Below are 26,797 nucleotides of genomic sequence, written 5' to 3'. Positions count from 1 at the left end.
TTTTCCAAAAATTTTGAATATGATTTTTTAATAGAAAATGGTCATAAAAATTGTCTAATTTTCGATTTAAATTCGGTATATCTTTTCGAGACAATTAACCTAAATAACGAGATTAAGATATCAATATATTTAAACTTTGTTCGACAAGTTGCATTAGTTTTCGAAAAATTTCGATCTTCGAAAGGTTCGAAAAGATCACTTCGAAGATGTGATATCAAAAATTGAAAAAAAGTTGATTAAGATAAATTAATGAATTGTGGAAATTGAGCATTAGAATTAAATAAAATTTATATCATTTTTAAGATAAATGTTCAACTAATCAATGATAATTTTTTCATAATTAATAATCAACTAATCTCATAGAAATTAAAAAACGCGTAAAGCAAATCAAAAAGCGACATTACTTATGTGGAAACCTAATATAAAAAGCAATAATTTATTGTACTGCAAATTAGCGTTGAATATGTCTTCGGAAACAAGACTCTTTGTGGAAGCATAATAAAATTCAACTTATGATTCATTGTACTGGTTCCCAAACTCAGTAACGGTTCTACCCAGCTACTAAAATCAATTGATAATATTTATCATCAGTGATAAGACTTCATCACTCAATTAACTAAATAACACAAAATTTATATTAAACTGCGTTCGAAACTGAAGATTTTGTCTCGTCAGAACTTTTTTCAGGGGCTTCTGGAGACTCTTGAGACTCTGAATCTTCAGGAGGTGTCAGTGCTTTAGGAGCGTATAAGTTAATCTTATCCCAATCTGCTGACCATTCGATGTCTTCCTCAACTTTTGCACCTCCAACACTTTTAGAAGTTTTAAAAGATCTGTCCACTTTGATTCCTTCGTTTGCCTTGGCATATTTGCCGAATGCTGAATTGTGCAAAGGTTTTCCGTGTTTATCGAAATGCAATTCAACTACTGCATTCATTAAATCAATGAAATGTGATATTGGAACTGTGGTTGATAAAATATTGAGAAGAAACCAGTTACCGGGTGAGTTGAGTAATCGACGGTACGATTTTGCGGCAAAAGATGAACTCGTATACGATAACATGAAATATCGAAGAGGTGGAAGTGTCAGGGTTAGACCTCGATAGAATAGAATCAAAATGATGAAGATGAACATGAAATGATAAAGGAACCATAACACACACAGGGTTAAAGTCGACGCCATTATTCTTGGCGGGGATTTGAATACTGACAACATTTATCGTTGCGATGGGATTGAGAATTTTGAAAGCAGATTGGCTTTATTTGTTTTAAAACCATTGAAATGCCCCGCCACATTCATGGTTGGTTCACAGAAGCCGCGTTTTTACGACACAATATGGGAGTCAAACAATTTTAAAGTCATTGAAGAAATTAATTTTGAGGTGAATCAAATGCAGTTATCCGATCATTTGCCGGTCCTGGTATTATCGAGTTGGTACGATGCCGATTCAGAGATGATCCGGTTGATGAAAAGAATTATTATTCGCTCTATCTATTATTTGGACATATTGAAGATGGTTCCGGAAGTTCAAATACCCTCGTGTGAAAATTTTCTTAGGCCTTGCGGACTTTACAAAACGAAAACGTACCAAATGTGAAAGAAAAATTCTTTTCGATATTTTTAGAAAATTATTGATCATCTAGATCGGAATATGTAAAAGTTGAGAAAGACATCGATTTGAGAAATCGAACTATGCGAATGAATTACTTAGACAAATGAGGAGTTGAGTTTTGCAAATTTGTGTCGACGATTAAGTGTACAGGGTTCAAACTAAATAACGTTAGTAGGGGAAAGTCTTTTCTTGCGCAGTAAACAAAATTGAGCTGATTAGTCTCCTCCTGCTAAAGTTATTTATTTTACACCCTGTATAGTCATATCACTTGGAAGGGAACAAAAAATCATTAATTTGAAACAGAAAACATTTCATTGAAACTGATCTGCTTAAAGTCAACTCTTCTAATCCGTTCAAGTCAAAAATTTGAAAAACAATTCATTTTTAAAACAACATTAAAGGCTATTTCTATTTCAAGACCAATCCTACACTTTAAATTGATTTGTGGCCTTAGAATGATAAACATACTGGACTTGTCTCATCTAATCTGGACAATATCTTTATGGACAAGACGAACTGTTGACATATCTTGAGCGACTTACCCTTTTTCATAATGTAAGCTCTTGAGAAATTCAGTCGAGTCTTTCTGAAAGTTCCTTAAAAGAACTAGTCGCTAGTCGTAAGCGCTTTGTAACAAAACTATTGATTATTAGTTTGTTGTTCTGTCTGAGATGTTTGAAGATCATGATTTTCATGGTCATCAATTGATTGTCACGATAATGTATTGATTATTTAATTAATAGAACATTCTGAAAAGTGATCATGGTATACTGATCATGATCACCTTCGACATTCATTTCAGCTTCAATCCCCATAATCGGTGATTGAAGCTTTTTGACTTACTCATGAAAACTAAAGGGAGTTTTTTTCGTACACGAGTAGATACTCATAAGTTCTGTTTACTGACAAAAAGAATTTTCTCAAATTGAATCTTGGCCTTATTCGTAACCAATTGAACAATTATAGGCTTTCATAGTGCTTTAGGAGCGTATGGGTCTTTTTTATCCCACTCTGATGACCATTCGATGTCTTCCTCAACTTTTACATATTCCGATCTAGATAAGTTTTGTCATATTTTGGTTGTTTTGTCTTTTAGACTCGAATGAATCATATTTCATTCATTTTTCATTTAAATCATTAGATAAACAACTTCTTAAGAATTGTAATTAACGAGAAAAAGTTGAGAAAACATTGGACTAGACAACATTGCTTCATAACCATTAATTAAAATTATAATTTAACTTATGATTCATTGTGCTGGTAATCATAATTGCTTTTGTTGATCATTTGTTATTTGTTCCTTGTGAATGTAAGTCGTATCATTTAAAGTTCTTTCCTTTTATTGACGAAATTGTTTCCTCAAGTTTTCTAGTTTTATTTCTGTGCCAATTTAGTTTCTGTAAAATTTGACCATGGTTTCGGATTGGGCTTCTGAGAATAGAGGTCGAACTACTAATGTAGCTAAATTACTGGAATCTTTCAAATCTATCGAAATCTTCAAACTTTTTTCTATGAAGAAACATCCATATGATAATATAATTTCCATGTTCAATTTTTCTCTATTATCAAAAATCCTTCTCATTGAAGCTCTTCTTTTAACATGCAAAGATATTTTCGGTGCTGAAATTTCTTGTACCTTCAACACTGTTCCCAAACTCAGTAATGAAAATATCAATGACTATTGTTGGATCGATGGCAGTTACACAACTCTACCCAATTCTCATTCTTCAATTTCGCCCTACGTCGGGGTCACTTCCAGTGTCCAAACGGATGATGGATCGAAATTTTATCACCGCTACTATCAGTGGGTTTATTTTGCTTTACTTCCTCAGGTAAGATTATCTCTCAAAATAATTTATTTAGAAGATTTTTAGAAGTTTTTAGAAGAAGTGTTTCGTGCCGTAAAATCATTCTCCAAAACTATATCTAATCTTTTAAGCCATTTTCTTTAGTTAACTAATTGATTGGTAATAAAGGATAAATTGATTAAACAGCAATGATCAATTCCAGATTATCTGCGGCTTGTGGGTATCAATGTTGCCTATACAAGATGTATTAGCTAATCTGGCCTAGGTATATAATATAGACTTGGTCTGATACAATTTGCTATCAAACTGCCGTACCATACCTTATAAATTCCAATCAAGACAAGGATTAAGGGTTTAGAAAATTTTGTGTGTAAATATGTTTTAAGTTGTTATTTTGAACCTTTCTGCTAACTTGAAATGGAAGGAATTCGACTAATTTGAATATTTAATTTTTACCGCTAACAGTTATGCTTCACTCTTATTGTATTGTAAGATCGGCTGGTTATTGATGCATGAATTATTCATTAGTGGCCTTTTCCATTAGTGACCAAACTCATATAAGATAGTGATTCAAATACTTCACCAATCAAACGACTCGCTTTATGAGTTATAGCAGGGATAAATTTGTAAAAACATCTTTTAGCCTATAAAAATCGCTCTTAGATTTCTTGCTATTCTTTGAGCGTCCAGCGTCCAGCCCCTAACTTGAATTAGTGAAACCACTATTAGACTGAGTTTTATCTAGGTAACTCATCAGGTAACGAATTCATCAGTTCACTTTGAAATTGAGTGAACGTGAATAATTTAGTAGGAGAAAACTCCATCAAATATCGATGATCAATAGCATTAGTGATAGTGATATATTATAGTGAGTTTTGCAGCCATTTTAAGTACTTGGATATACATAACTTACGTGAACAAATTAACGGCTTGGCCTACCAAGAAACTTTGTACATCTTTTCAAAAATCTAATTTTTTCAGTGGAATCAGCTATCGAAGTGTACTTTCACGTAACTTTTTGTAACCCCAGAATTTTTTGTCCCACATATTTATTATCCTGCACCGCATAATCGTACTGTCGATTACTCAAATCACCAGGTAACTGTTTGAGTGTACTTAAAGTTAAGTAAAGTTCTTTTCTTAAGGTTTCTCTCAGTATAAGCAGAGATTTTTGACATGATGATAAGTTTGAAAAGATTTGACGCATTTCTGTTGACATTTCACTACAACTTTTCTTCCTCTCCTTTCCTTACAACCTCTTCTCTCATCTCATTATATTAATAATTGCAATTCAATCAACTTAAAACCGAAAGAAATAATCTTAAAAACTTGTCAAGTGTATATTTTTGACGTAAAAAGTTAAAAATAAAAAGCAAAGTAATACTATTTAAATATACAGTCATGAAAATTGCATTACGTACACTTTCAATAATTGTTGCGCATAAAGTTGACTCTTCAATCAATTTACATAAGAAAAGCCACTCTATGCGCACATTCGATTGAAAGTGTACGAAACTCAATTTTCTCGGCTGCATAATTAAATACTTCGGTTCTTGTTTGTATGTGTTAAGCCGGAAATCATTTTTCCATGCTAATAAATCCCAGACAGTTGGATTAAGTTAACTCGCAAAGCAAATAAAACAGGGTATCAGAGTTTGTCTGTAGAAACTACTGAATCAAAAAAATTTGAGAATAGCTTAAAATTGATAATACAAAATTCTATTAATCAGTCAATGCGTCACATATTAACAACATGAATGGTAAATTAAGCTCATATCATTCACTCGTATGCAACTGCTGGAAAATGAGATGGACAAGACAAATTATTTCCATGAGAATAACGTTATAATAAAAGGTGACATTAGAGAATAAAAGGTCGGCCACCGATTGAACGACATTCATCTGATCAGCTTTTTTATATTCGTAAAGATTTTTCTTGTCACTTTTTAGTTTACCAACCAGATCGATGACCCGTTGATCCAAGAGACGATCCCAGATCCATTTAAGATTGAAAAACATGACAGAAAAGAGATCTAATCAAAGTGAGTTAAAGGACCATCGCTTTTCCCGAAGTTCACTCTGCCCACAATATACACAACAGACTAAGAGAACTTTGTGAGAGTTTTCCTTTTGATTTATCAGAGTGCTACATTGTAAGAGATTGTGGCGCCAATATTGTAGCTGCTTGTCGTGACTATGGTCTATCTTCACATTCATGTATTGGACATGGCTTACACAACTTGGATACCGTGGATGGACTCAAAAAGGCGGAGAACTTAGTTATTTTGTTCGACAAAATGCGTTAAATCCACTCGAATTTTAGGTATAAAAATGCATCAATTGCGAACCCACCTTCGAAAAATGATCGAGGAACTTTGATCGAACGAATTGTAACTGGTGGTGATGTTGATGAATCTCATGGAGATACAGATTTGTTAGCCGGTGATCTACTGATATTGCTGAGAAATTGTAATTGATTCAGATCTCACATCAGAATTCAATGAAAGTACACAATTAAATGGATCGCAGCCAACAACTCCTAAAGCTTATTGTCCAATGCGATGGCATTCATTTCTTTTAATGTTTTAATCAATGATACGTAATTATGTATCCACCAACACACTTCTCAGTGAGTCTCGTAGATATGAATTGATTCTGTCATCTACTTAGCTTACATAATGATATAGCATAATGAAAGAATAATGAATGATTTACAATCATTAGCCACAGCCGGCTAATGAAATCTTTGCGCACTTCGGTATATATTGATTAACAATTTAATTTTCATACGTTGTGTCAACCGTAGATACCGAAGCGAGTCGAAACACTGACGACTGACTCGCAAGTTTTTTCGACTCATCAACCAAGTCGAAGTCGGGGCTTTAACAAATCTAGTCACTAGTCGACTCACTTGTAAGTTAAACATGAGAAATTATTTGAATGCAAACAGAAAAAAGTTTGGTCTAAGCCGTGTAAGATTTCTTTTTAAAAACTGCATTTTCACCTTTCTCTTGGGCTAATTGAAACTTTTTATACTAAAAACAAAAGCAGAAAATCTATCAGTTGTTACACTTGATTTTTGAATGGACGATACGACTCGAAATTCAAGTTAATTTTGTATTTAAGTCGACTCAAAGTCGAATAACTTGAGTCGATCGAGTTGATTGATTTTCGGCTTCGACTCGAGTCGCTTACTGATCGACTGACTGACTGACTAGATCGACTAGCTTCGGTATCTAGTCAAACTTAACCTACAAACCAATTTTACCTTTTAATTATTTAAACGATTGTTATAAAGTTAAATTTCGTCATCATTGGTTATTCATTGTAGATTTTGTGAAGAAGCTTAATTATTGTAAGAATCAACAACTAATCAGCAAGATATTGTATTCCAATCATAATAATAGAAAATCTTTTTTTTCTAAAATAATTAAACTAATCAAGATGATCAACTTATCGAAATGTTCGTTTATTTCATTTTATCTCGAGAATTTATTGGCTGTTATTGCGGTTTACAAAAAGCTTCGAACTTGTACATTTTCGATTGATTATTAATAGTTCTAGTGCTTTTGTCTCTCGTTGAGTGACCAAAACACTTAAAGTAGAAAATTTAATGCATCGGGTGGAAGTTCCTTAATCACTCAATTAACTAAATATACGGAAATGTACATTAAACTGCGTTCGAAACTGAAGGTTTAGTCTCATCAGAACTTTTTTCAGGGGCTTCTGGAGCTTCTGGAGACTCTTGAGACTCTGGATCTTCAGGAGGTGTCAGGGCTTTAGGAGCGTATGGGTCCTTTTTATCCCACTCTGATGACCATTCCATGTCTTCCATAACTTTTACATATTCCGATCTAGATAAGTTTTGTCATATTTTGGTTGTTTTGTCTTTTAGACTCGAATGAATCATATTTCATTCATTTTTCATTTAAATCATTAGATAAACAACTTCTTAAGAATTGTAATTAACGAGAAAAAGTTGAGAAAACATTGGACTAGACAACATTTATTCATAACCGTTAATTAAAATTGTAATTTAACTTATGATTCATTGTGCTGGTAATCATAATTGCTTTTGTTGATCATTTGTTATTTGTTCCTTGTTAATGTAAGTCGTATCATTTAAAGTTCTTTCCTTTTATTGACAAAATTGTTTCCTCAAGTTTTCTAGTTTTATTTCTGTGCCAATTTTGTTTCTGTAAAATTTGACCATGGCTTCGGATTGGGCTTCTGAGAATAAAGGTCGAACTACTAATGTAGTCAAATTACTGGAATCTTTCAAATCTATCGAAATCTTCAAACTTTTTTCTATGAAGAAACATCCATATGATAATATAATTTCCATATTCAATTTTTCTCTATTATCAAAAATCCTTCTCATTGAAGCTCTTCTTTTAACATGTAAAGATATTTTCGGTGCTGAAATTTCTTGTACCTTCAACACTGTTCCCAAACTCAGTAATGAAAATATCAATGACTATTGTTGGATCGATGGCAGTTACACAACTCTACCCAATTCTCATTCTTCAATTTCGCCCTACGTCGGGGTCACTTCCAGTGTCCAAACTGATGATGGATCGAAATTTTATCACCGCTACTATCAGTGGGTTTATTTTGCTTTACTTCTCCAGGTAAGATTATCTCTCTGATCCAAACCTGATATCTTCTAATTTGAAATTATCCCTTTCCTTAGTCTGTCATGTTTTTCAGTCTTAAATGGATCTGGGATCGTCTCTTGGACCAACGGGTCATCGATCTGGTTGGTAAACTAAAAAGTGACAAGAAAAATCTTTACGAATATAAAAAAGCTGATCAGATGAATCTCGTTCAATCGGTGGCCGATCTTTTATTCTCTAATGTCACCTTTTATTATAACGTTATTCTCATGGAAATAATTTGTCTTGTCCATCTCATTTTCCAAATTTGGGCAACTGACCGATTCCTCAATGGCAATTTCCTTAAACTTGGTGTCATTTGGTTGGACTCAAGCTACAGTATGAAAAGTATCACTTCTTTGTTTCTTTCTTCACCTTCGACCTCACCAAGTAATCCAGAGTTTCGATCGACTGTGGGTGATTCAAGTTATTCCAATTCCTATGATCCATTACAGTTGATCTTCCCTCGAATGGTCAAGTGTACATTACAATTCTTTGGTCTCACTGGTGACATCAATTCTTACGATGGACTTTGTTTTCTCGCTGCCAATTCATTACACGAGAAAGTTTATCTATGCCAATGGTTCCTTTATCATTTCATGTTCATCTTCATCATTTTGATTCTATTCTATCGAGGTCTAACCCTGACACTTCCACCTCTTCGATATTTCATGTTATCGTATACGAGTTCATCTTTTGCCGCAAAATCGTACCGTCGATTACTCAACTCACCCGGTAACTGGTTTCTTCTCAATATTTTATCAACCACAGTTCCAATATCACATTTCATTGATTTAATGAATGCAGTAGTTGAATTGCATTTCGATAAACACGGAAAACCTTTGCACAATTCAGCATTCGGCAAATATGCCAAGGCAAACGAAGGAATCAAAGTGGACAGATCTTTCAAAACTTCTAAAAGTGTTGGAGGTGCAAAAGTTGAGGAAGACATCGAATGGTCATCAGATTGGGATAAGATTAACTTATACGCTCCTAAAGCACTGACACCTCCTGAAGATCCAGAGTCTCAAGAGTCTCCAGAAGCTCCAGAAGCCCCTGAAAAAAGTTCTGATGAGACTAAACCTTCAGTTTCGAACGCAGTTTAATGTACATTTCCGTGTATTTAGTTAATTGAGTGATTAAGGAACTTCCACCCGATGCATTAAATTTTCTACTTTAAGTGTTTTGGTCACTCAACGAGAAACAAAAGCACTAGAACTATTAATAATCAATCGAAAATGTACAAGTTCGAAGCTTTTTGTAAACCGCAATAACAGCCAATAAATTCTCGAGATAAAATGAAATAAACGAACATTTCGATAAGTTGATCATCTTGATTAGTTTAATTATTTTAGAAAAAAAGATTTTCTATTATTATGATTGGAATACAATATCTTGCTGATTAGTTGTTGATTCTTACAATAATTAAACTTCTTCACAAGATCTACAATTAATAACCAATGATGGTGAAATTTAACTTTATAACAATCGTTTAAATAATTAAAAGGTAAAATTGGTTAGTGAATCAAAATTGTATGTTACGGTTGACACAACGTATGAAAATTAAATTGTTAATCATTAAAATCATTTGTTCTTATCATATTGATTAATCTTAATCAGCTGTCCATTAATAATCATATTATTATTATAATTAAAAGATTCAAAGACTGAATCTAAATTTCTGAATGAAATTAGTCAATTAACTAAATCTTACTTTCTACTTACAATTAAACTTCATATTAATTGTAGTAACAAATACATTGAGAGATAATAATAGTAATATGATTGTTGATTGTTGATTTACCTAAAATATATTAAATTGATTGTAATTTGTTATGTTGATTTGATGATCAGAATTTTCTGGAAAAAAACAATTATATAAATAATTCAGATGAACAGATGATTGAAGGAGACAAAGTTAATTGCTTGTTGGTAAGATACAATTAGATGTCGATGATTTTTCAAAGGATGGAATCAATCAGCGATGATTAAACTAATCATTGATGGTGAAATTAAAAAGCAAGATGAACTTCATACTAATACAATTAACAATTGAAAGAATTAAAAAAGTGATTGTAATGACGAGGGAAACATGAAAACTATGATCAACATTCATTCAAATATTAATCACTTTTCATGTTAATTGTTCACTTGTGGTTAAAATTAATATCAACTAGGATTATTTGGAGGATATATTATAGAGAGATGAAGATGAGCTATTAAAGATGATAATCTTTTAGAGGGTTTTTGCTGGAGACAAGCTAAGGACACAATTAGGAAGAAAAAGTTGAAGAATCGACAACTTTAAGTTTGTCATTGATTAAAAATGACAAATCACAGGTAAGGATAAATTGTCAGGGGAAAGGGACGATTAAATTAGTGAGATTCTGGTATCGATTGTCCAAAATGAATGTCCGATTTGGGAAGATGCTGAGTTTGTGTATCTGTGCGTTGGCGGAGCATTTTTCTCAATACTATCCATTTGACTAAAGTCTCACTTGTTTTGGTCTTGATTAAGCTGCTTTTCCAATGGTTATTATTACATAAGAAGGTTTTTCATTTAAATAGAACGTAAATTGAAAGTTAGAACAAAGGAATTAGTAAATTATTACAATAATTATCATCTAAGTCTGACAAGGGTCAATTAAGGGATATATTTTTGGTTTTTTTCTATCACAGGATTAGGTTTATCTGGTGCTGGTTTTGACTGCAACTTTATCTCGGTTCATCTTGCTTTTTGGTTTTATTTTGGATTCATTTAGATTTCCACTAATTTTCAATATATAATATATATGAATACATATAAATAGTTATATATTAATCATTGTAACTTTTTGAATATACTATGTGTTAGTATGTTCGTTGAATTAATCCGGGAGTTTCTTTGCAAGTTTAACAGTGATGGTCTTTTAAGGGGTAACAATCTAATCCATGGATTAAAATGACCATTCTCTTTGTTTATTGTTTTTTGTGGGTTTTCTCGTTCTGTTTTGATAACATGAGGAATGGCTGATGAAAAGATGAATAGGAATAATGATAATCCTTAAAAAGGTGTGACCACAGGCTTATTTCCATAGTAAAAGTCTAAATTAATACCTATTGTGAGAGAAATAGAGGTAAAAATGAGTCAATAATTAATCTTCAAATCGAGTGGCAATTAGAAAAAATATTTAATGAAATTTTTGCTTACCGGTAATAGTTGGGCTTAAATGGTCCAGCTTTATTTAGGCCCATAAATTTGGCCTGATCATCGCTAAGTTCAGTTAGATGGGCATCGAAAGTAGGAAGATGAAGGCTAGCGACATATTCGTCTATTGGAAAGGAGCAGAAAATAATTAATCATGATAAATACACAATAAAAAGGACAAAGAAAACAATTTTTTCCCTATCATATTATCTAAAATCAATAAGTTAAAGTTGCTATGTGATTTTTGATTTAAGATTAGAGATTAGAAACATCCGGATGAAAAAGAAGCTCATTTAATTGTGAGTTGTGTGAAATACTGTCTAATCAACAATGTAATCAAAAAATATTCCTAATAAATACTGGTTAATCATCTATTGACTGAAGGGTTGGTTGTTGTTTCTGCATCAAGGGTTAGTAGTAATAGGAGATTCTGAAACCTTTTGTTGAAAACATTCAATGAAAGTATCAAATGTTCCGGATATGATGATGAATCGTTAATGTTAATGCTTACCCATTTTTTTGGGCAATAAATAAACATCAGATTTATATCTCCCACTTGGAGCATTGTATAATTCAATTAGGGCTAAGGCTTGAGTTGCAGCGGTGATGGAAACTACAAATGATGGGATACTGGAGCAACTCAGGTTGATGAGTCGACCCTGAAGACAATAGGAAGATAAGAGAGAGAGAAAAAAAAACAATTATTCATTGTATAAATGTAATCATAGTAATAATTATTCAATTATTGAGAAAAGGGAGGAAAAAAATCTTCAAGGTTAATTGGTAGTTAGATAAATAAATAATTAACAATAAGATTCCATTGAAAGTAACATAATTCACCTCAGCAACAAGAATGATCATTTTACCATCAGGCCATGTAATGTGATCAACGGAAGATCGAACTCGTTCCCAGGTAAGATCGGGAGTTCTCAGGCTTTGCTATAAAACGAAATGACAAAAAAGGAGAGTTAATTCATTGAAAGATACAATTGATGACCATTGTAATTAATAGAATTTTTGATAATTTTTCTAAAAGTCAACAGAAAGTAAGAATGATTAATTAGCGAAAAGTTTATCAATTTTAAAGTTCTGAATGGAAAAATTCTGATGTCAAAAAAAAGACAACAAAAACTATGGAATGAAAGTTGAATTAATGATCAAACATCGAAAGCAGATTACCTTGTATAAAATGAATCTACAATTATTTTTATGAATGAAAATGAATTACAATAACATTAATGATCTACAGTTGACTGAATTTAGGATCTTGAGGTGTGACAATTAAGTAACCGGTAATATATGTATTCATTAGATTAATGTTACTCTAAATTCAAGGTTTCTACTTAATTTTTTTTTCAACATTGTTATTATGCTCAATCAACCAAACTTTCATTGACAATATAACAGCAATAATAATTGTGACTACTACTGAAAGTTATGACTAATAAAGCGATCAACAATTAGGAATAATGATTGGCACGGGGAAAATGAATGAGTCTAATGTTAATAATTTTACTTGTAAGTGAAAAGCAAAATAATGTCAAAAATAACTGTCAATTAAGTGAAACAAGAATTTCTTTCTTCTAATTTACATCATAAAAAATTGTTAATTGAGTTATAATTTACTGAAGAAAATCTATCGGTGAAATTAGATATCCTTACCACGTCAATTTCAGTATTAGAATGACCCATATTACATATAATACAACCCGATTTAACAGAATCTATATGATCTCGAGTAACGACATTTTTACTCCCAGTGGCAGTGATTATGATGTCCACTTTGCTAATGACCTCAGGTAGGGTCACAACACGTAATCCATCCATGCTAGAGAATCAATGGTATGACCATTAATGAAGAAAAGAAAAGTGAAACAATAAAGTTAACCATGAGGTATTTATCATTTAAGGAGAATAATAAAGTTAATTTGATTAGCCTTAATTAAAAGATTCTCCTGAGAAGTCGTAATTGAGAGTAATAAAGGAAAAAAGTTTTTTTTACTCTTCGACTTCGAAATAGTTCTCGATTCTTACCAAGCTTGAAGAGCACAAATAGGATCAATTTCGGTAACATAAACTACGGCTCCCATTCCTTTTAAAGCTGAACAACAGCCTTTACCGACCTAATGGAGGTAATTAAGAGTGAAAATATAAAAAGGTTGATTAATTAAGGGAAATTTATGAGAAAATAAGAAAATTTGCAAATCATGTTTCATAATAATTCGAGTAATTTGAATTTCTCTAGTATCAGCTTACCTCGCCGTAACCACAGACAACGACTTGTTTTCCACCAAACATACAATCGGTTGCACGCTTAAGTCTATTCATAACAATGAATATAAATGAGAGAGAGAGAGGGGGGACAAGGTTGAATGAAAGAGAAAAGTTAATTGTAAATTAACATTAATTTATAACGATCAATCAAGTTATTAGAATAATTATGAAACAGCCAAGAGAAAAGAAAACTAATCACGGGTAACTATTCATTGAGAAATTATAACGGGAAGAAACGGTAAACATTAAGAAATTAAAATTAATTGACATTAATGATTTTATCGATTTTTTTCTAACTTGGAGTTCTTTTTTCATCAATGACAAACAAAATATTCTAACCTAGAAAATGAAACTGAAACTGTAATCGAGCTTGTGATTATGAAATTAATGATAAATTCTAAAAATGATAAAACAAACACGAGAAAAGTTTGTTTTGAAGTAGCAGTTAATAGATACAGTTGACAATGGTTTTCTTTTCGTGACTAAATAGAAAAACTATTGTTGATAGTAAATGATTATCTAATTTCTCTTTGTCTTTGAAGAGCAATTAAGAGAAAAACTGGACATAGAATGGTGGAGAAACAATAGAAAACCCAAATTAATAATGAATAAAAGTGTGAAAAACTTAAGAAACAATAGAAGACAAATGTAGAAACGTACGCATCTAGTATGGATTCCCGGCAACAATAGAGATTGTCAAATTTGGTTTTGGTGACAGAATCGTTAACATTCATTGCAGGAACGGTTAATTTACCAGCTTTCGAAAGCTGATATAAACGATGAACTCCAGTTACCGATTCTTCAACAATTCCTTTAATCAAATGGAATGCAGCAGGATATTTCTTGATTAGTAAATGAGTCGCATCACCTCCATCATCTAGAATCATATTTGGTTGCCATGATTCTGAAGAGATACTTTTATCAATGCACCACCAAAAATCTTCCTCAGTTTCCCCTTTCCAAGCGTAAATGGGTATACCAGCTTCGGCGATGGCAGCAGCCGCTTCATTTTGGGTTGAATAGATGTTACATGAAGCCCAACGTATACTGGCTCCTAAGGCCACAAGAGTCTCGACAAGAACCTAAGATCCCCACAATCGAAGTGGACAGAAAAAAAAGATTTTTTTTTAAATTAAACCATAGAATTTAACAATAGCTTCCAATTCGTGCCAATCGTTCATGGGCCTGAATCAGCGTGATCGATGTGAAACGTTACTAACCGCTGTTTGAGCAGTGATGTGAGTGCAAATAATGATTCGAGCTCCTTTTAGAGGTTTATCTTCTTGGGCTCGTTTCCTCAAGGCAATCAGACCAGGCATCTCTAGAAAAGAGATGAGAGAACAATTGAGTAAAAAAATATTCTAATTAACAAATGGTCCATCAGTTTCTGGTTTACAATAACCAATTGATTGGTTTTTGAGTAAAATCGATGATTTTATGCCAAAAAAAGTGCTTCTCAAACCTTGTTCAGCCATTTCAATCTCTTTTCGTCCATATGGAGCTTGTGTGATGTTTTTAACACAAAAATCAGTGAATCCTTTAGAGGTTCGTTGAACTTTATCCCGAGGCGAAGTTCCGGTTTCATCTTCAGAGCTTGACTCTGTATAAGAAGCTGTGAGAAAGGATAAGAAAAGAGAGAAAGAGAGCAAAGGAAGAAGAAAAAAAATTAAAATGATAAAATAAAAGAATGGATAAATCAGAATCAATGGATCAGTGATGTAGATAAAAATCGATAATAAATTGATAACAAGCGATTCTTTTGAATATGATGAACACAAAAGCTACAATTGATTAGATGGACCTAACCGGAAAAGATTCATCATATCATTAAGCTCTATCATCAACAGGCTTGTTAATCTTTTACAAATTGTCAAAGATTTGATGTTTAAGTTATTACTTAAAAGGATTTACTATAGACTCAATGAGAGTTGAAAATCTTGACCAATTTGTAAATATTACACGAGAGGAGAAAAAAATTCGTGTTAAATTTGAGAAAACATAGAGAAAAGTTGAAAATTGATTGGAAACAATTGTCATCAATATAAAGAGTTATCATGAAACCCATTTAAAAGTTAATGATCATGATCCAATCAGCTATCATAAGAAAACATGGAAGATTATGAAATGATCACCATTTTAAAATAAATAATCATTTCTATTGGTAAAATGTTAGCCAAAAATCAAGGATAAAATGATTAACTTCCAACAATTGGTCGATTATTATCTAATATCAGCTGATTTGCAACACATAATGGAAACTGAGGTTACACAAATGAAAGATAATGGAAAACTCTGATTTGAAAACACTATCATCAAGTACATTTATTTAGCTTGGATCAATAAAAGCACATTGTTTAATTGACAACAAAGTAGAGAGATGATGATGATGATGATATAAGTTTAGATGATGGAGATAACAAAAGGATAAAACTTACAGGCAGATGAAGAGACGGATGTTGATGAATTTCGGCGACTTCGGTTGGTGGTTTTCTCAAGACCGGTGGCCAACCTTCCTATGGGAAGACTCATTCGTCTTTTTTGTCTTTCCTTGAAAGATGGATAAAGGAGTAAGGCCTCAGGAACCTGGTGATTGTGTAGACACAGAATTTACACCAAGAGAGAGAAAGAGAGAGAGAGAGAGAGAATGAAGATAGAATAGAAAATCAAAACACAAGATGAAGATGGAAACACAGGATTAGTGATGAAGATAAAGAGAACCAGAAAAAGAAGCAGAAAAGAAAAAGTGTCAAAATAAAAAAAAATAACGAAAACAAATGTCAGAGTAAAAGGTAAGAATGAGTAGCAGATGATGAAGAATAAGAAAAGCAGAAAAAGAAGAAAAAGGAAAAAAGGAGAGAGAGAGAATGAGGGAGAAAAATAGAATTATAAAAGGGAGAGACGAAAATCCGAGTAGAAGAGAAGATGTTGAACAATCAAATTAGAATTAAGATGAATTGATAACTGGTTAGACTAATTAAGTTAAACATGATGAATGGTTAATAAAGTGAAATAGAAAAGAAGAGAAAAAAAATTAGTTGGAAATGATGTTCACTTTTCCATGTCTACGGTTGGTTTCAAAAAGAACTCACAAATTGGAAAAAGAGAAAGAGAGAGAAAGAGAAAAATCAAACCTGCTGACATCATTTTATATTCTTTTCTCTCATTGGTTTTCCATTTTCTCTTCTCTTTTAATTTTTACATTTTGTTCTATTCTTTTTTTCGTTTCTTCGTTAATTTTTACCACAGTTTTTTCTCCATTTTCTTTTTTTTTTGGTTTAATCCTCGTTTTGTCAGGTAGATGATTTTTCTCTATCTTCGTCTTAATTTCTTTCTGTTGATCAACAATTTACATGGAAGTGAAATGAAGAGATGAGGGAAAAGAGAATTGGAAACACTTTCTCTTTTTCTTTCTGGTGATATTATTGATCCTCTTTGTCTTTGTCTTTGTCTTTGTCTCATTAACCCAAAAAGTAAAGGCTTATTGGAAATGATATTGTAAACCCAAATTTAGTTATAAATGTTTCACTGTGAGAATTGATATATGTTTATATCATTAGATCTGTAATCAAGGTTAACAGTATGTATACCTTATTTCCATAGATTAATTGACTTACATGTTCCCATGATGATTATTGTTTTCAGATGAATAATCCATCTCATACATTGTCATCATTCAATATTTTATAATCAATTGGATACAAGCCCCCTGATGATGCCTTATGGAGAGATGATCATACTAATCAAGTGTAATACAGGTAAACAATCAACCAAAACCAGGAGACAAAATAAAAGGTAATTTCAAGTCCGGAAAGAAAAAGGTCACAATATTAAATGAATTGAATTGGAAACAAATTTAATTGATTAAGATTCAGTTTAAAGGTTAGGTAACCGTTATAATCTATCAGAAATAATCAGCAAACAAAGAATCCATGTATTTCCGGATCATCTTATTCTTAGAATTACTAATGATGATTAAACCAAATAATCAAAATGAAGTAAAAAAATTAAAATAAACAGAACAGAAAATTTAAAATCGAATTTAAAAAATTAGTTCAACTATCGCTCACCAGATGGCGGCACGTGAAGAGAACCAGAAATTGATTAAAATTTGATTGTTTTTCCTTCATTAATATTGATTAGTGAGAACCATTTTGGTTAACTTGGAATAATTATGATTAATAGTAACTTGAATTATCGTTAAAATGGCCAATCCTCCAGTTTAACACGAAAGAATTGACATTATTCTGCCTACTGGACATTACGAACATAAGTTTACCATTAGTTTCGAGGTTAATGATTACCTAACCTCGATTTCCCTCCTTTTTTTGTTCTAAATGAAAATTAATCCTTAACAAAGTTAAATGTTCATATGAAGATAACGACACTTAGTTAATTAACAACTATTCTAATTAAAAGGAAACCTTTGCTCTTTCTCATCAAAAGTTCAAAGGAAAAGTTAATCACAAACAATAATGTAAGAAAAAGTTACGAAAATGTTAATAGAAATAAAAATAAATATTATCCAGACAATTGTCAGAGATAAACGATAATAAATTTGATCCAGGCGATGTTAATTCATTATCATCACCATTTCAGCCATTAGTATCTCCATCCTACTAATCTCAATACTAATCTTAATCTCTTTCTCCTTGGACTTATCCCTATGGATGAAAATAAATCTTGATCTAAATTTTGAAATAACGAAAGAGCAACGAAAAAAATGTAATAAAATAAATTGTTAATCTTCTCGTTTGAATGCAATTAATTTTGGCATAAACATGATCCATCATAAAGATGTAAATCATCATCAACAACTCGAACTCATGTTGATACGAAAAACAATTTGAACCATTTCGAGTTAAATTACCTGATAAAAGAACTCGCGACATTTAAAAGTCAAAACTAATTAACTTTCAAGATAATTGTCAATCTCTTAGAGCGAAATACAATCGAGGACGAAAAAAAAAACTTCGAATGAACCAAAAAAAAAGAGTGAGAGTAAAAGAGAGACTTTTCTTTGCTTCGAAACTCGAAGAAAAAAATTCTGAACAGCCAATGAACCAATACAATAATCTACATGATCATGTAACCAGAATAATCCAATTTTGGTTCCATGATTGATGTAAACATGACTGAGATCATTCACTTAATCACCTTGGACCAGAAAAAAATGTAATCAACTTTTTCCTTCCTCAATCATATTAACCTAATCATGTTGATGAACAATAGATGGGGTAACCAGTAACAAATGACCAGTGGTCATTTACTATGATCAATGTTAAATATTGACCCTTTTGTCCAATTACAGGTAACAATCAATCCCATTCAAAACAAACATCATCATCTACATGATTAGAGACCATGAAGGAAGAGGAAACAATAGGAAAAAAAGTAAACAAAGACAAAGGTAAAAACTGAATAACATGTAATTCAATTGGTGAAAATGTTTCCCAATAGATTCACTTAATCACAATCAATTTCTGTCTAATGTACACCTTTGCATATGAATTGAATTATCAATAATCAAATCAGAGAAATTTATTGGAAAGATTATTCTCTATAAATCTGGAGAATTTATCAAAATCAATCATCAGTAGACTAGAATAATTAATAATTAGGTAGTAACCTTGATTCTAATCAAAATAATCTTATTAGTATTCATCACAATCTTGACAGAGAGAGAGAGAGAGAGAGAGAGAGAGAGAGAGAGAGAGAGAGAGAGAGAGAGAGAAAAGGGAGTCAAAACAATTTAGACAAAAGTAATAAATGCAAATTCAGTTATATTCATGATGATGGAACAAAAAAATCAAAGAACAGAAAAGTTCTATTGATGCAAATAATGGAACATAATATTTTCTACTTCAACTAATGATGATAATAAATAGTTCATGAGTTTCAGTGATTTCAGGGGAACAGGGAAGGATAATGAGAGAGAAAGATATAAAAAAGGGAGAGAACAACGGAAACATTAAAATGAATCAGAACTTAATCATCATAATGATTAAAGAATATAAATTACACGTCTCTCTCTCTCTCTTTTCTTTCTCTCTTATGTTTGTGATAATGTTACAGAATTTTCTATGAATTTATTTCTTTAGCTAAAAATGATGCTAAGAACTACGAAAGAAAAAAAAAGTAGAACAAAGAAGCAAAAAACTGGAATCTTTACTCATATCGAACTTATCATGTTCATCATGATGATGATCCTTTGATTGAAGAAAATTGTTCTTCATGATGATTATGATGATCATCATTCATTCAATGAGATAATAATAGATAATAATAAGACAATTGATGAACAAATAAATTCTCAATGAAAATAAACAAGGCTTAACAATAGATTATCCAAAGAAAAAGATAAACAATCATTAAATGTTTTAATAGATTGTTATTTAATCACCTGAGAGGTAACACTTTCCATCAATTTGTTTCTCATCAAATTGATGATAATCATGATGATGGAGTGAGAAAAAAACAACGATTCCATGTTGATACCTTTCCATTGTATTCATCATCATCCACCCACTCTCATAATTTGAATATTAATTCCCAATTATTATTAAATTGATTCCTATGAAAATGATCATTTAAACATCATAAAACCGGAGAAAACAATTTAATAACAATTTAAAATTCACCAGGAATAATAATCATTAGATATTCATTTATGTCTGAACTTTTTATCAAACCGGATAATCCTTCAATCAGATAAATAGATAATGTGATTATATTATTATCATATTCAAATTCTGAGTCAATATCGAAAAACTAATTACCAAGACAATTAATTAGTAGGAAGAAAATAATTTCGACGGTAAATATATTTACGATAATTAATATAACCAAAATCCACGGGAAGGAAAGTTATAAGATAATTAAAAGAAATCTAATTAAATTAAGTAGATGAAGAAATGGAGAAGAAGAAAAAAAAATTCGAAAACGAGTTTTTCTTTCGAACTATTCTTTAGGAGAAAAAAAAAGTTCTAAATAAACTTGGAATAAGTAAAAAAGAATAACATTTAAATATCATGGTGATGATAATAATATTATCGAAATAGAAAATCCTCTTATCGTAAACACTATTTACTCGTTGAAAATGAAATAATATTGAAGAAAATTTTACTTCCATGTGAACAATTGTGATAAAAATAATATTCAAATTCAAAATTGGAAACTGAATATCATAGAACTGAAGAAGATTAAGAAGAGAAAAAAAATCACCATGAAATTCAATGATAATGATAACAGTAAATAATGAAAATCCTCTTGAATTGTTGTTGTAAAGTTCAACATGATAACTTGGAATGACGGTGAAGAGAAAAAAAAAAGTTCTCATATAAATACATTCCAACATGAGTAGTAATTATATTCATGAGATATCATATAAATGTTCATGGTGATGTTGAATAGAAAATGATAATAAGAGACTGAGTAATTCAGTGAAACCCAGGAATCAATCAGAAATCAACAATCCAATTAACCTTTTCATCATTTCATACAATTTACCTTGGTGATAATAGATTTTTTCAAGTTAACTGAATTATCGTCATTTCGTTGGATTTCATTAAATGAGATAAAATTACATTGATGATAAATGGATTATTTTCAGGTAGAGAATGAAAAAAAAAGAAAAAAGTTCACTGTAGCAAAAATTGTAAATTCTAAATCTAATCTACCACTGGATTCGAATTTTTCATCACCAGAACTTTGAGAACATTTTCTTTCACTTTGACTTCATGAATCTACTCAAGAAAATAACTCGTATCATGACAACGATTTACTTGATTATCTCTTAGTTTCTCTCTTTTTTTTGCACCAAATTCCTCATGAACTTATTCAGTAGATTTGTTCATCTATTTAGAAGGCAAAAAGATAGAGAGATAATTAAGTTAATTGGATCTCCAAGTTCTGTATCAAATTCAGAGAAATGTCCAGAACTTGGATGATAATCTTCAAGATAATGCTCTCACTAATATTACTTGAACCATTCTCAGCTTATTCATGGTCATTAACATTTCTGAGTATCATGATGAATATCATGAAATACAAGATTCAAGTCTAAGCCACGAAAAGTAAATTCTCACTAAATTGTTGTCATAACTGTAACAATTTACCTGTTAATTAATTTTGTTTGCTTTGAATTATCTGAATAACAAGCTTATCAATTATTTAATAATGTTTATTATTCACTAATTAAATCAGTTTGGTAATATTAACAATTCAAAAGTCAACAATAGTTATCCCATTAAAAAAGGATACTAAGCTTTTCTAGAGATTATTTTAATCATAATTAATTAGATTAGATTGTATCTAATTAACAAGTTAATTAAAGTAAAATGTTTACCTTATGCTTTTCGTTAATTTAAATTGGATATTAAATATTATCTTAATTTTTAGCATTTATATTGATTGTCATTCAAATGGGCGAAAAAATCTTTAAATGAATTAACTTTAGTGTTAATTTTCTCAATCATTTTGGTGTAAAAAGTTAACAGTGATTGTTTAATTCAGTTGTTTTCTCACAATTGTCAATCATAATTGTACAACTGATTGAATATCATACAATATGAATTGAGGGAAAACCTTGAAACTGAAACCTAATCAACCTTAATTCCTGTTAATTATGACTGTGAAATATTCATCATGAAGATTTACATGATTAAGTTTCCAATTTTATTCAGGTTTGGGTGTGGAATAAGATAAAGATTAAGATAAACAGTTAAAAAGTTATTCTAATTCTGGTAATTATTATTACCATGATCATGATGAACCAAAAATTCAATACGATGCAAAGGGAAACATTAAGGATAGAGTAACATCTAAATAGATTGAAATGATGATGATGTGAAAAAGATTCAGTAGAGATGAAGATGATGAGGATGCTAAGTACATGATGATGAGGATGAAGATAAGCAGAAAAGAAAAGTTTACATCTTAATCTGAACATTTCTCTCTCTCTCTCTTCTCATCCTCATCATTTTATTCATATTCTTTTGGTGTTATTCTCATGATAAGTAGAACAAGATAAATGAATCCATCAACAATTTCCATCAAATAACTTGAGATGGAATCTATTTTTTCACCAATGGTTCATCAGAACAGTTTAAAACTCTCATGAGATAAATGAATCATGTTGAATTTCGTCAAGTATTATTTTCACTCTCAATTAATCCACCACAATAAACAGAATGGAAAAAGTTAGAAAATAAAATAATACAAATTGAACCCCAAGGCAAACCAATTGATATAATGTAACTCAACTGAATTCGGATGGAAAAAATTTGACTTTCTTTTCACTGATTCGAGTCTTTTATCGTAATATCAAACAAAAATCGAAATCAATGTTATCATGAAATGATATATAAGAGAATTATTTTCATGAGGATATAACATTTTTACCACGAAGATAAAAACTATTACTTCTTGCTCTGGGTCGATAAAATTGTAACTCATGATAATAGATTTAGAGGTAGAAAGAGAGGAGGAAAAAGAGACAGAGAGTGAGGGTGGACGAGAAGAAGATGATAAAGATGATGAAATAGAAGAAGAAAGGAAGATAAAAGATGAAGATGGAACAAAAAAGAAAGAGAAATATATAAATACCTCGTGTCCTTTGCTGCTTTTCAATGATTCGTCTTCCATGGTTCTTTCTTCCTGATTGACTTTTCTGCTCTAGTTTTAGGAAATTGATTACGATTGAATGGATTACGTTGATTTCTGAGATGATTTAGTTGATTGTTGGCTTTTGATGATACACACAAGAAGTTTCTATGTTCACAGTTGTGGCCACTAATGATTATTGTATTTAACAAGGAAGATGATCAAGTTTCGATGAAGCACAAAAATCTCCTTCAGAAAAACTTGGGACACTCTCAATGAAAACACTTTTAACTCCCTGACTTGTCAATGAATTTATGATAACAAGTACATACACACACACACCACACACACAAACTAACACACACAGAAAGATAAAACATATTTCAACTCTCGCTGATTTTTCCCATGAACAAATATCCTCCCTCCAACTCACTCTCGGTGGTATCATGAATTGAGAATGAATCGCCATCTATTGATGTTCATTTGTAATGAATAATATTACTCAGGGGAAATAAAGTTCTGGATAGAGAGGAAAATCTCTCTCTCTCTCTCTCTCTCTCTCTCTCTCTGCGTGATAACCCAAATTTCCCAGAGGAGAGAGTTGAAATACCCGCCATTTATTGATTGTTCATCATGATGATATATTTACGATACAATTTACTAATGGAAATTGATGTTATTAATACAATTGTACATTAAACTAAGGATTCCTCTTGATTATCATCATTATTATCCAGCAATTGAAAGTTAAACTGTACTCCTTAAATGCACCATCACCTCTGATTAAAATTTAATAACTTTAATCAATGAAAATTATTGTTTAAAGTATTTCATCTAAACAAAAGTTAATTATAAAATCATGATAGTGTAAAATTTTAATTAATTGTGCTATTGATTTAAATTCAAGATGATTATCATAAAAGTATTACAGAGAGAGAGAGAGAGAGAGAGAGAGAGAGAGAGAGAGAAGTTATTAGATTAATTAAACTTTTGGATGCGAATCAATGTTTCAATTAATGAATTTATTTGTTTCCGTTTGAGTCCATTAGATTGATTATTAAAGTTGTTTCAGATTCTAACATGAAATGTACTGAGAAAATCAGGAGCTCGAGAAATAACATGTTGAAATTCAGCGAAAGATATTTTATCATCTTGATCGTTATCAGTTTCTTCCAGAACTTTTTCTCGAACCACCGAAATCTCCTCAGGTCCTAATTGATTCTTGGTTAAAGCGATTGCTGTTTGTTCAATGTCTTTACCTGAGATGAAATGATCATCATCGTAATCTGTTGGTAGATATAAGATAATATTAATAATCGAACTCGAAATCGATTGTATTAAATATCGAAAGAAATCAATTCATTTTTATTTACCATAGATTTTGAATGCATAATAGACTTTTACATCTCTTGGAGCACTTTCGCTGAAAACCGAAAGCATATCGAGAAAATCATCGAACGTCATATTACCTGAACCATCGTGAGAAAAAACTTTACATATTCGATTTCGAAAAGGATTTTCCTTGAAAAAGAAAACATAACAACATAATGAGTTAGAATTTCTTGAACAGTTTGATTAGAACTTCAATAATTACCTTCAATTCTGACATTTTCTCAAATTTCGCCATAGGCAAAGTAATTGTTTGAGCTTCATCTCCAGTCATAACCTGAGGAACAACTTTTGGATCTAATTCTCGATACCGTTTAAAGATTCTGATGGTTAAATAAACAGAATGATAAGAAAACAGTCACAATTAGTGTAAACAATTAACAGTAAGTTAATCAACTTTACTCTTACGTTAATATTTCCTTCCTTGTGAAAAATGTACAATCCTTTGAAAGTTTAAACGAGAATCTTAATTACCTTGATTCGATTAGTTAATTTTGGATCGAATTACTTACTTGATAGTTTTCCAATTGCTCATCAGTAAATGTGACCACTTTGTTGCCCATAATTGGACGAAATTGTTCAACTCAAAACTCGAACCAATCAGACAAACGAAGAAGTGATTAACTAATTATAAAGAGAAAATCAAGAAAAAAAGGAATGTTAGTCAATCCAAATGCTGAAATAACAAATGGACAAAGAATGAGGATGAACAAGTTAAAATGATGTAAAGAAATTGAAGATAATCTTCATCCAATGATGATGAACACGAAAGATAAACAAGATGATGAGTTCGAGAGAGTGAAGATTAGTGAGTGAAAGTTAATCTAAATTTCAAAGTGTCATCTTTTTCCATTTATTAAATGAACTGAATTCGAAACATGATAACATAAACAACAACTTCATTAGAAGTTAATTGTGACCACAGTTTGTAAACAATTACAAAGAGAAAATCTCATGAGTAAAATTAATCTCGAGTGAACATTGAATTTATCCCCTGAAAGGATATAACAGTTTACCACGAAAAAGAAAACTGTTCCTCCTTTTGTTCTGGATCGATAAAAATGTTACTCATGATAGGTGGAAATTGGATGAAATGGCAATAAGAAGAGAAAAAGAAACTAAAAAAATGATGAGGATGAAAAAGAATAAAGAAAAAGAAAAGTAAATACCTTTTGTCCTTTGATTCTTGCTAATGATCCCATGAAAATACCTCGAAGCGATTTCGATTCCAAGTGGTTCAAAGTTGAATGAATTTCTCACCCATGAATCAAAATCTTCCCAAGTTCTGATGTTGATAATATCCCATTGATAGTAAATGATTACTTCCATCGAGGACCAGAACTTGAATCATCCTCTCATCTTCCTCTCACTCTCGGTGGAAAACATCATGAAATTTTCTCGCCATCTATTGATGTTCAAAGTAAATTCAAGGGTGGAGTTGAATCTCATGACTTAGTTGAAATTGGAATCATCATTTCCCTGTTTATCCAAAGTTAAAACACCCACCATGTATTGATTATTGTCCACCTTCAATAAATCACAATTACCATAAACAGGACATTTACATAAACATAATCCATCATAAAGAAAACTTTGACATTAAAAAGATGACCATTGACCTACGAGACCTTAAATATATTTACATGCTCTCTTCAAATTGATCCAATCAATCAACAATCGATGAACAATTTAATGGAAATTAAAAATTTTCCAATTCATTGAATAAACTCTGGGGGATTATATTTAACAAGAGAGACTGGAAATTGACCTCAGTTGTTGACCAATGATTACTTAATTTTCCTAAATCTCTCATCTTTTCAAGTTGATCATTAATTGTAAATAATAATACTAATAGAGATCAACCTTGCATCAGGCTGTTAACCTAATTAAATGAGAATCAAATTGAACCTTAATAATAGAAACACACAATTGAACAATAACAGTTGCATTAGATTCAATCAAATTAACCATGTTAATCAAACCTAAGGTTTGCTAATAGACTCAGTTACCATTACCTAACAACTAAAACCAATGACCTCATTATTTAAATCTCTTAACTGTGATTTTTTATGCCTCATCATCATCACCGTCATCATGATACTGATTATCAACTTTTTCCATCCTCATCATTATAAATCAACTCATTAACAAACTTTTACAACAAAGGCGAAGAATAGATCAAGTCAATAGATATTATTTATAAGTGATTCTTTTGATTTTTCTTAGAACTTGAGATAATCTCATGAATCTTTGAGTTTTTCTTTGAAACTT

At 31.1% G+C, this 26,797-nt stretch overlaps 3 protein-coding genes and 1 long non-coding RNA gene across 8 annotated transcripts; 2 read left to right on the top strand and 2 right to left on the bottom strand.

The window, feature by feature from the left end:
- Nucleotides 1-5,797: 5,797 nt before the first annotated feature.
- On the top strand, nt 5,798-9,557 carry LOC128388023 (innexin shaking-B-like). The gene is made up of 2 exons (XM_053347362.1): nt 5,798-8,052; nt 8,115-9,557. Exons 1-2 carry the CDS (start codon nt 7,633-7,635, stop codon nt 9,180-9,182), a joined length of 1,488 nt encoding a protein of 495 aa, XP_053203337.1. The 5' UTR covers nt 5,798-7,632; the 3' UTR covers nt 9,183-9,557.
- A 1,233-nt stretch (nt 9,558-10,790) lies between these two features.
- On the bottom strand, nt 10,791-23,506 carry LOC128388021 (adenosylhomocysteinase-like 1). Of its 4 annotated transcripts, none has more exons than XM_053347358.1 (12): nt 23,141-23,506; nt 15,973-16,120; nt 15,000-15,149; nt 14,758-14,858; nt 14,198-14,619; nt 13,520-13,583; nt 13,298-13,386; nt 12,926-13,091; nt 12,104-12,202; nt 11,775-11,922; nt 11,267-11,387; nt 10,791-11,172 (listed from the first exon to the last, which is right to left on the bottom strand). In XM_053347358.1, exons 1-12 carry the CDS (start codon nt 23,177-23,179, stop codon nt 11,166-11,168), a joined length of 1,554 nt encoding a protein of 517 aa, XP_053203333.1. In that variant the 5' UTR covers nt 23,180-23,506; the 3' UTR covers nt 10,791-11,165. The 4 variants fall into 4 exon arrangements, with proteins under 4 accessions (XP_053203333.1, XP_053203336.1, XP_053203334.1 ...); XM_053347361.1 differs by lacking the exon at nt 23,141-23,506 and adding an exon at nt 17,152-17,291; XM_053347359.1 differs by lacking the exon at nt 23,141-23,506 and adding an exon at nt 16,779-17,010.
- Nucleotides 16,975-18,091, top strand: LOC128388025 (uncharacterized). Its single transcript, XR_008325208.1, has 2 exons — nt 16,975-17,114; nt 17,180-18,091. It is a non-coding gene; the product is annotated as an uncharacterized LOC128388025 (long non-coding RNA).
- A 634-nt stretch (nt 23,507-24,140) lies between the features above and the next one.
- Nucleotides 24,141-26,220, bottom strand: LOC128388024 (calcium and integrin-binding family member 3-like). Of its 2 annotated transcripts, XM_053347365.1 has the most exons (6): nt 25,696-25,832; nt 25,039-25,150; nt 24,935-24,969; nt 24,732-24,849; nt 24,511-24,658; nt 24,141-24,423 (listed from the first exon to the last, which is right to left on the bottom strand). In XM_053347365.1, exons 2-6 carry the CDS (start codon nt 25,087-25,089, stop codon nt 24,206-24,208), a joined length of 570 nt encoding a protein of 189 aa, XP_053203340.1. In that variant the 5' UTR covers nt 25,090-25,150; nt 25,696-25,832; the 3' UTR covers nt 24,141-24,205. The 2 variants fall into 2 exon arrangements, with proteins under 2 accessions (XP_053203340.1, XP_053203339.1); XM_053347364.1 differs by lacking the exon at nt 24,935-24,969 and having other exon boundaries at nt 25,696-26,220.
- Between the last annotated feature and the right edge of the window lie 577 nt (nt 26,221-26,797).

Source organism: Panonychus citri, unplaced genomic scaffold, assembly GCF_014898815.1.
Source record: "Panonychus citri isolate SS breed McGregor unplaced genomic scaffold, ASM1489881v1 Contig00095, whole genome shotgun sequence".
Lineage (NCBI taxonomy): Eukaryota > Metazoa > Arthropoda > Arachnida > Trombidiformes > Tetranychidae > Panonychus > Panonychus citri.
This window is presented reverse-complemented; position numbering and strand designations above follow the sequence as displayed.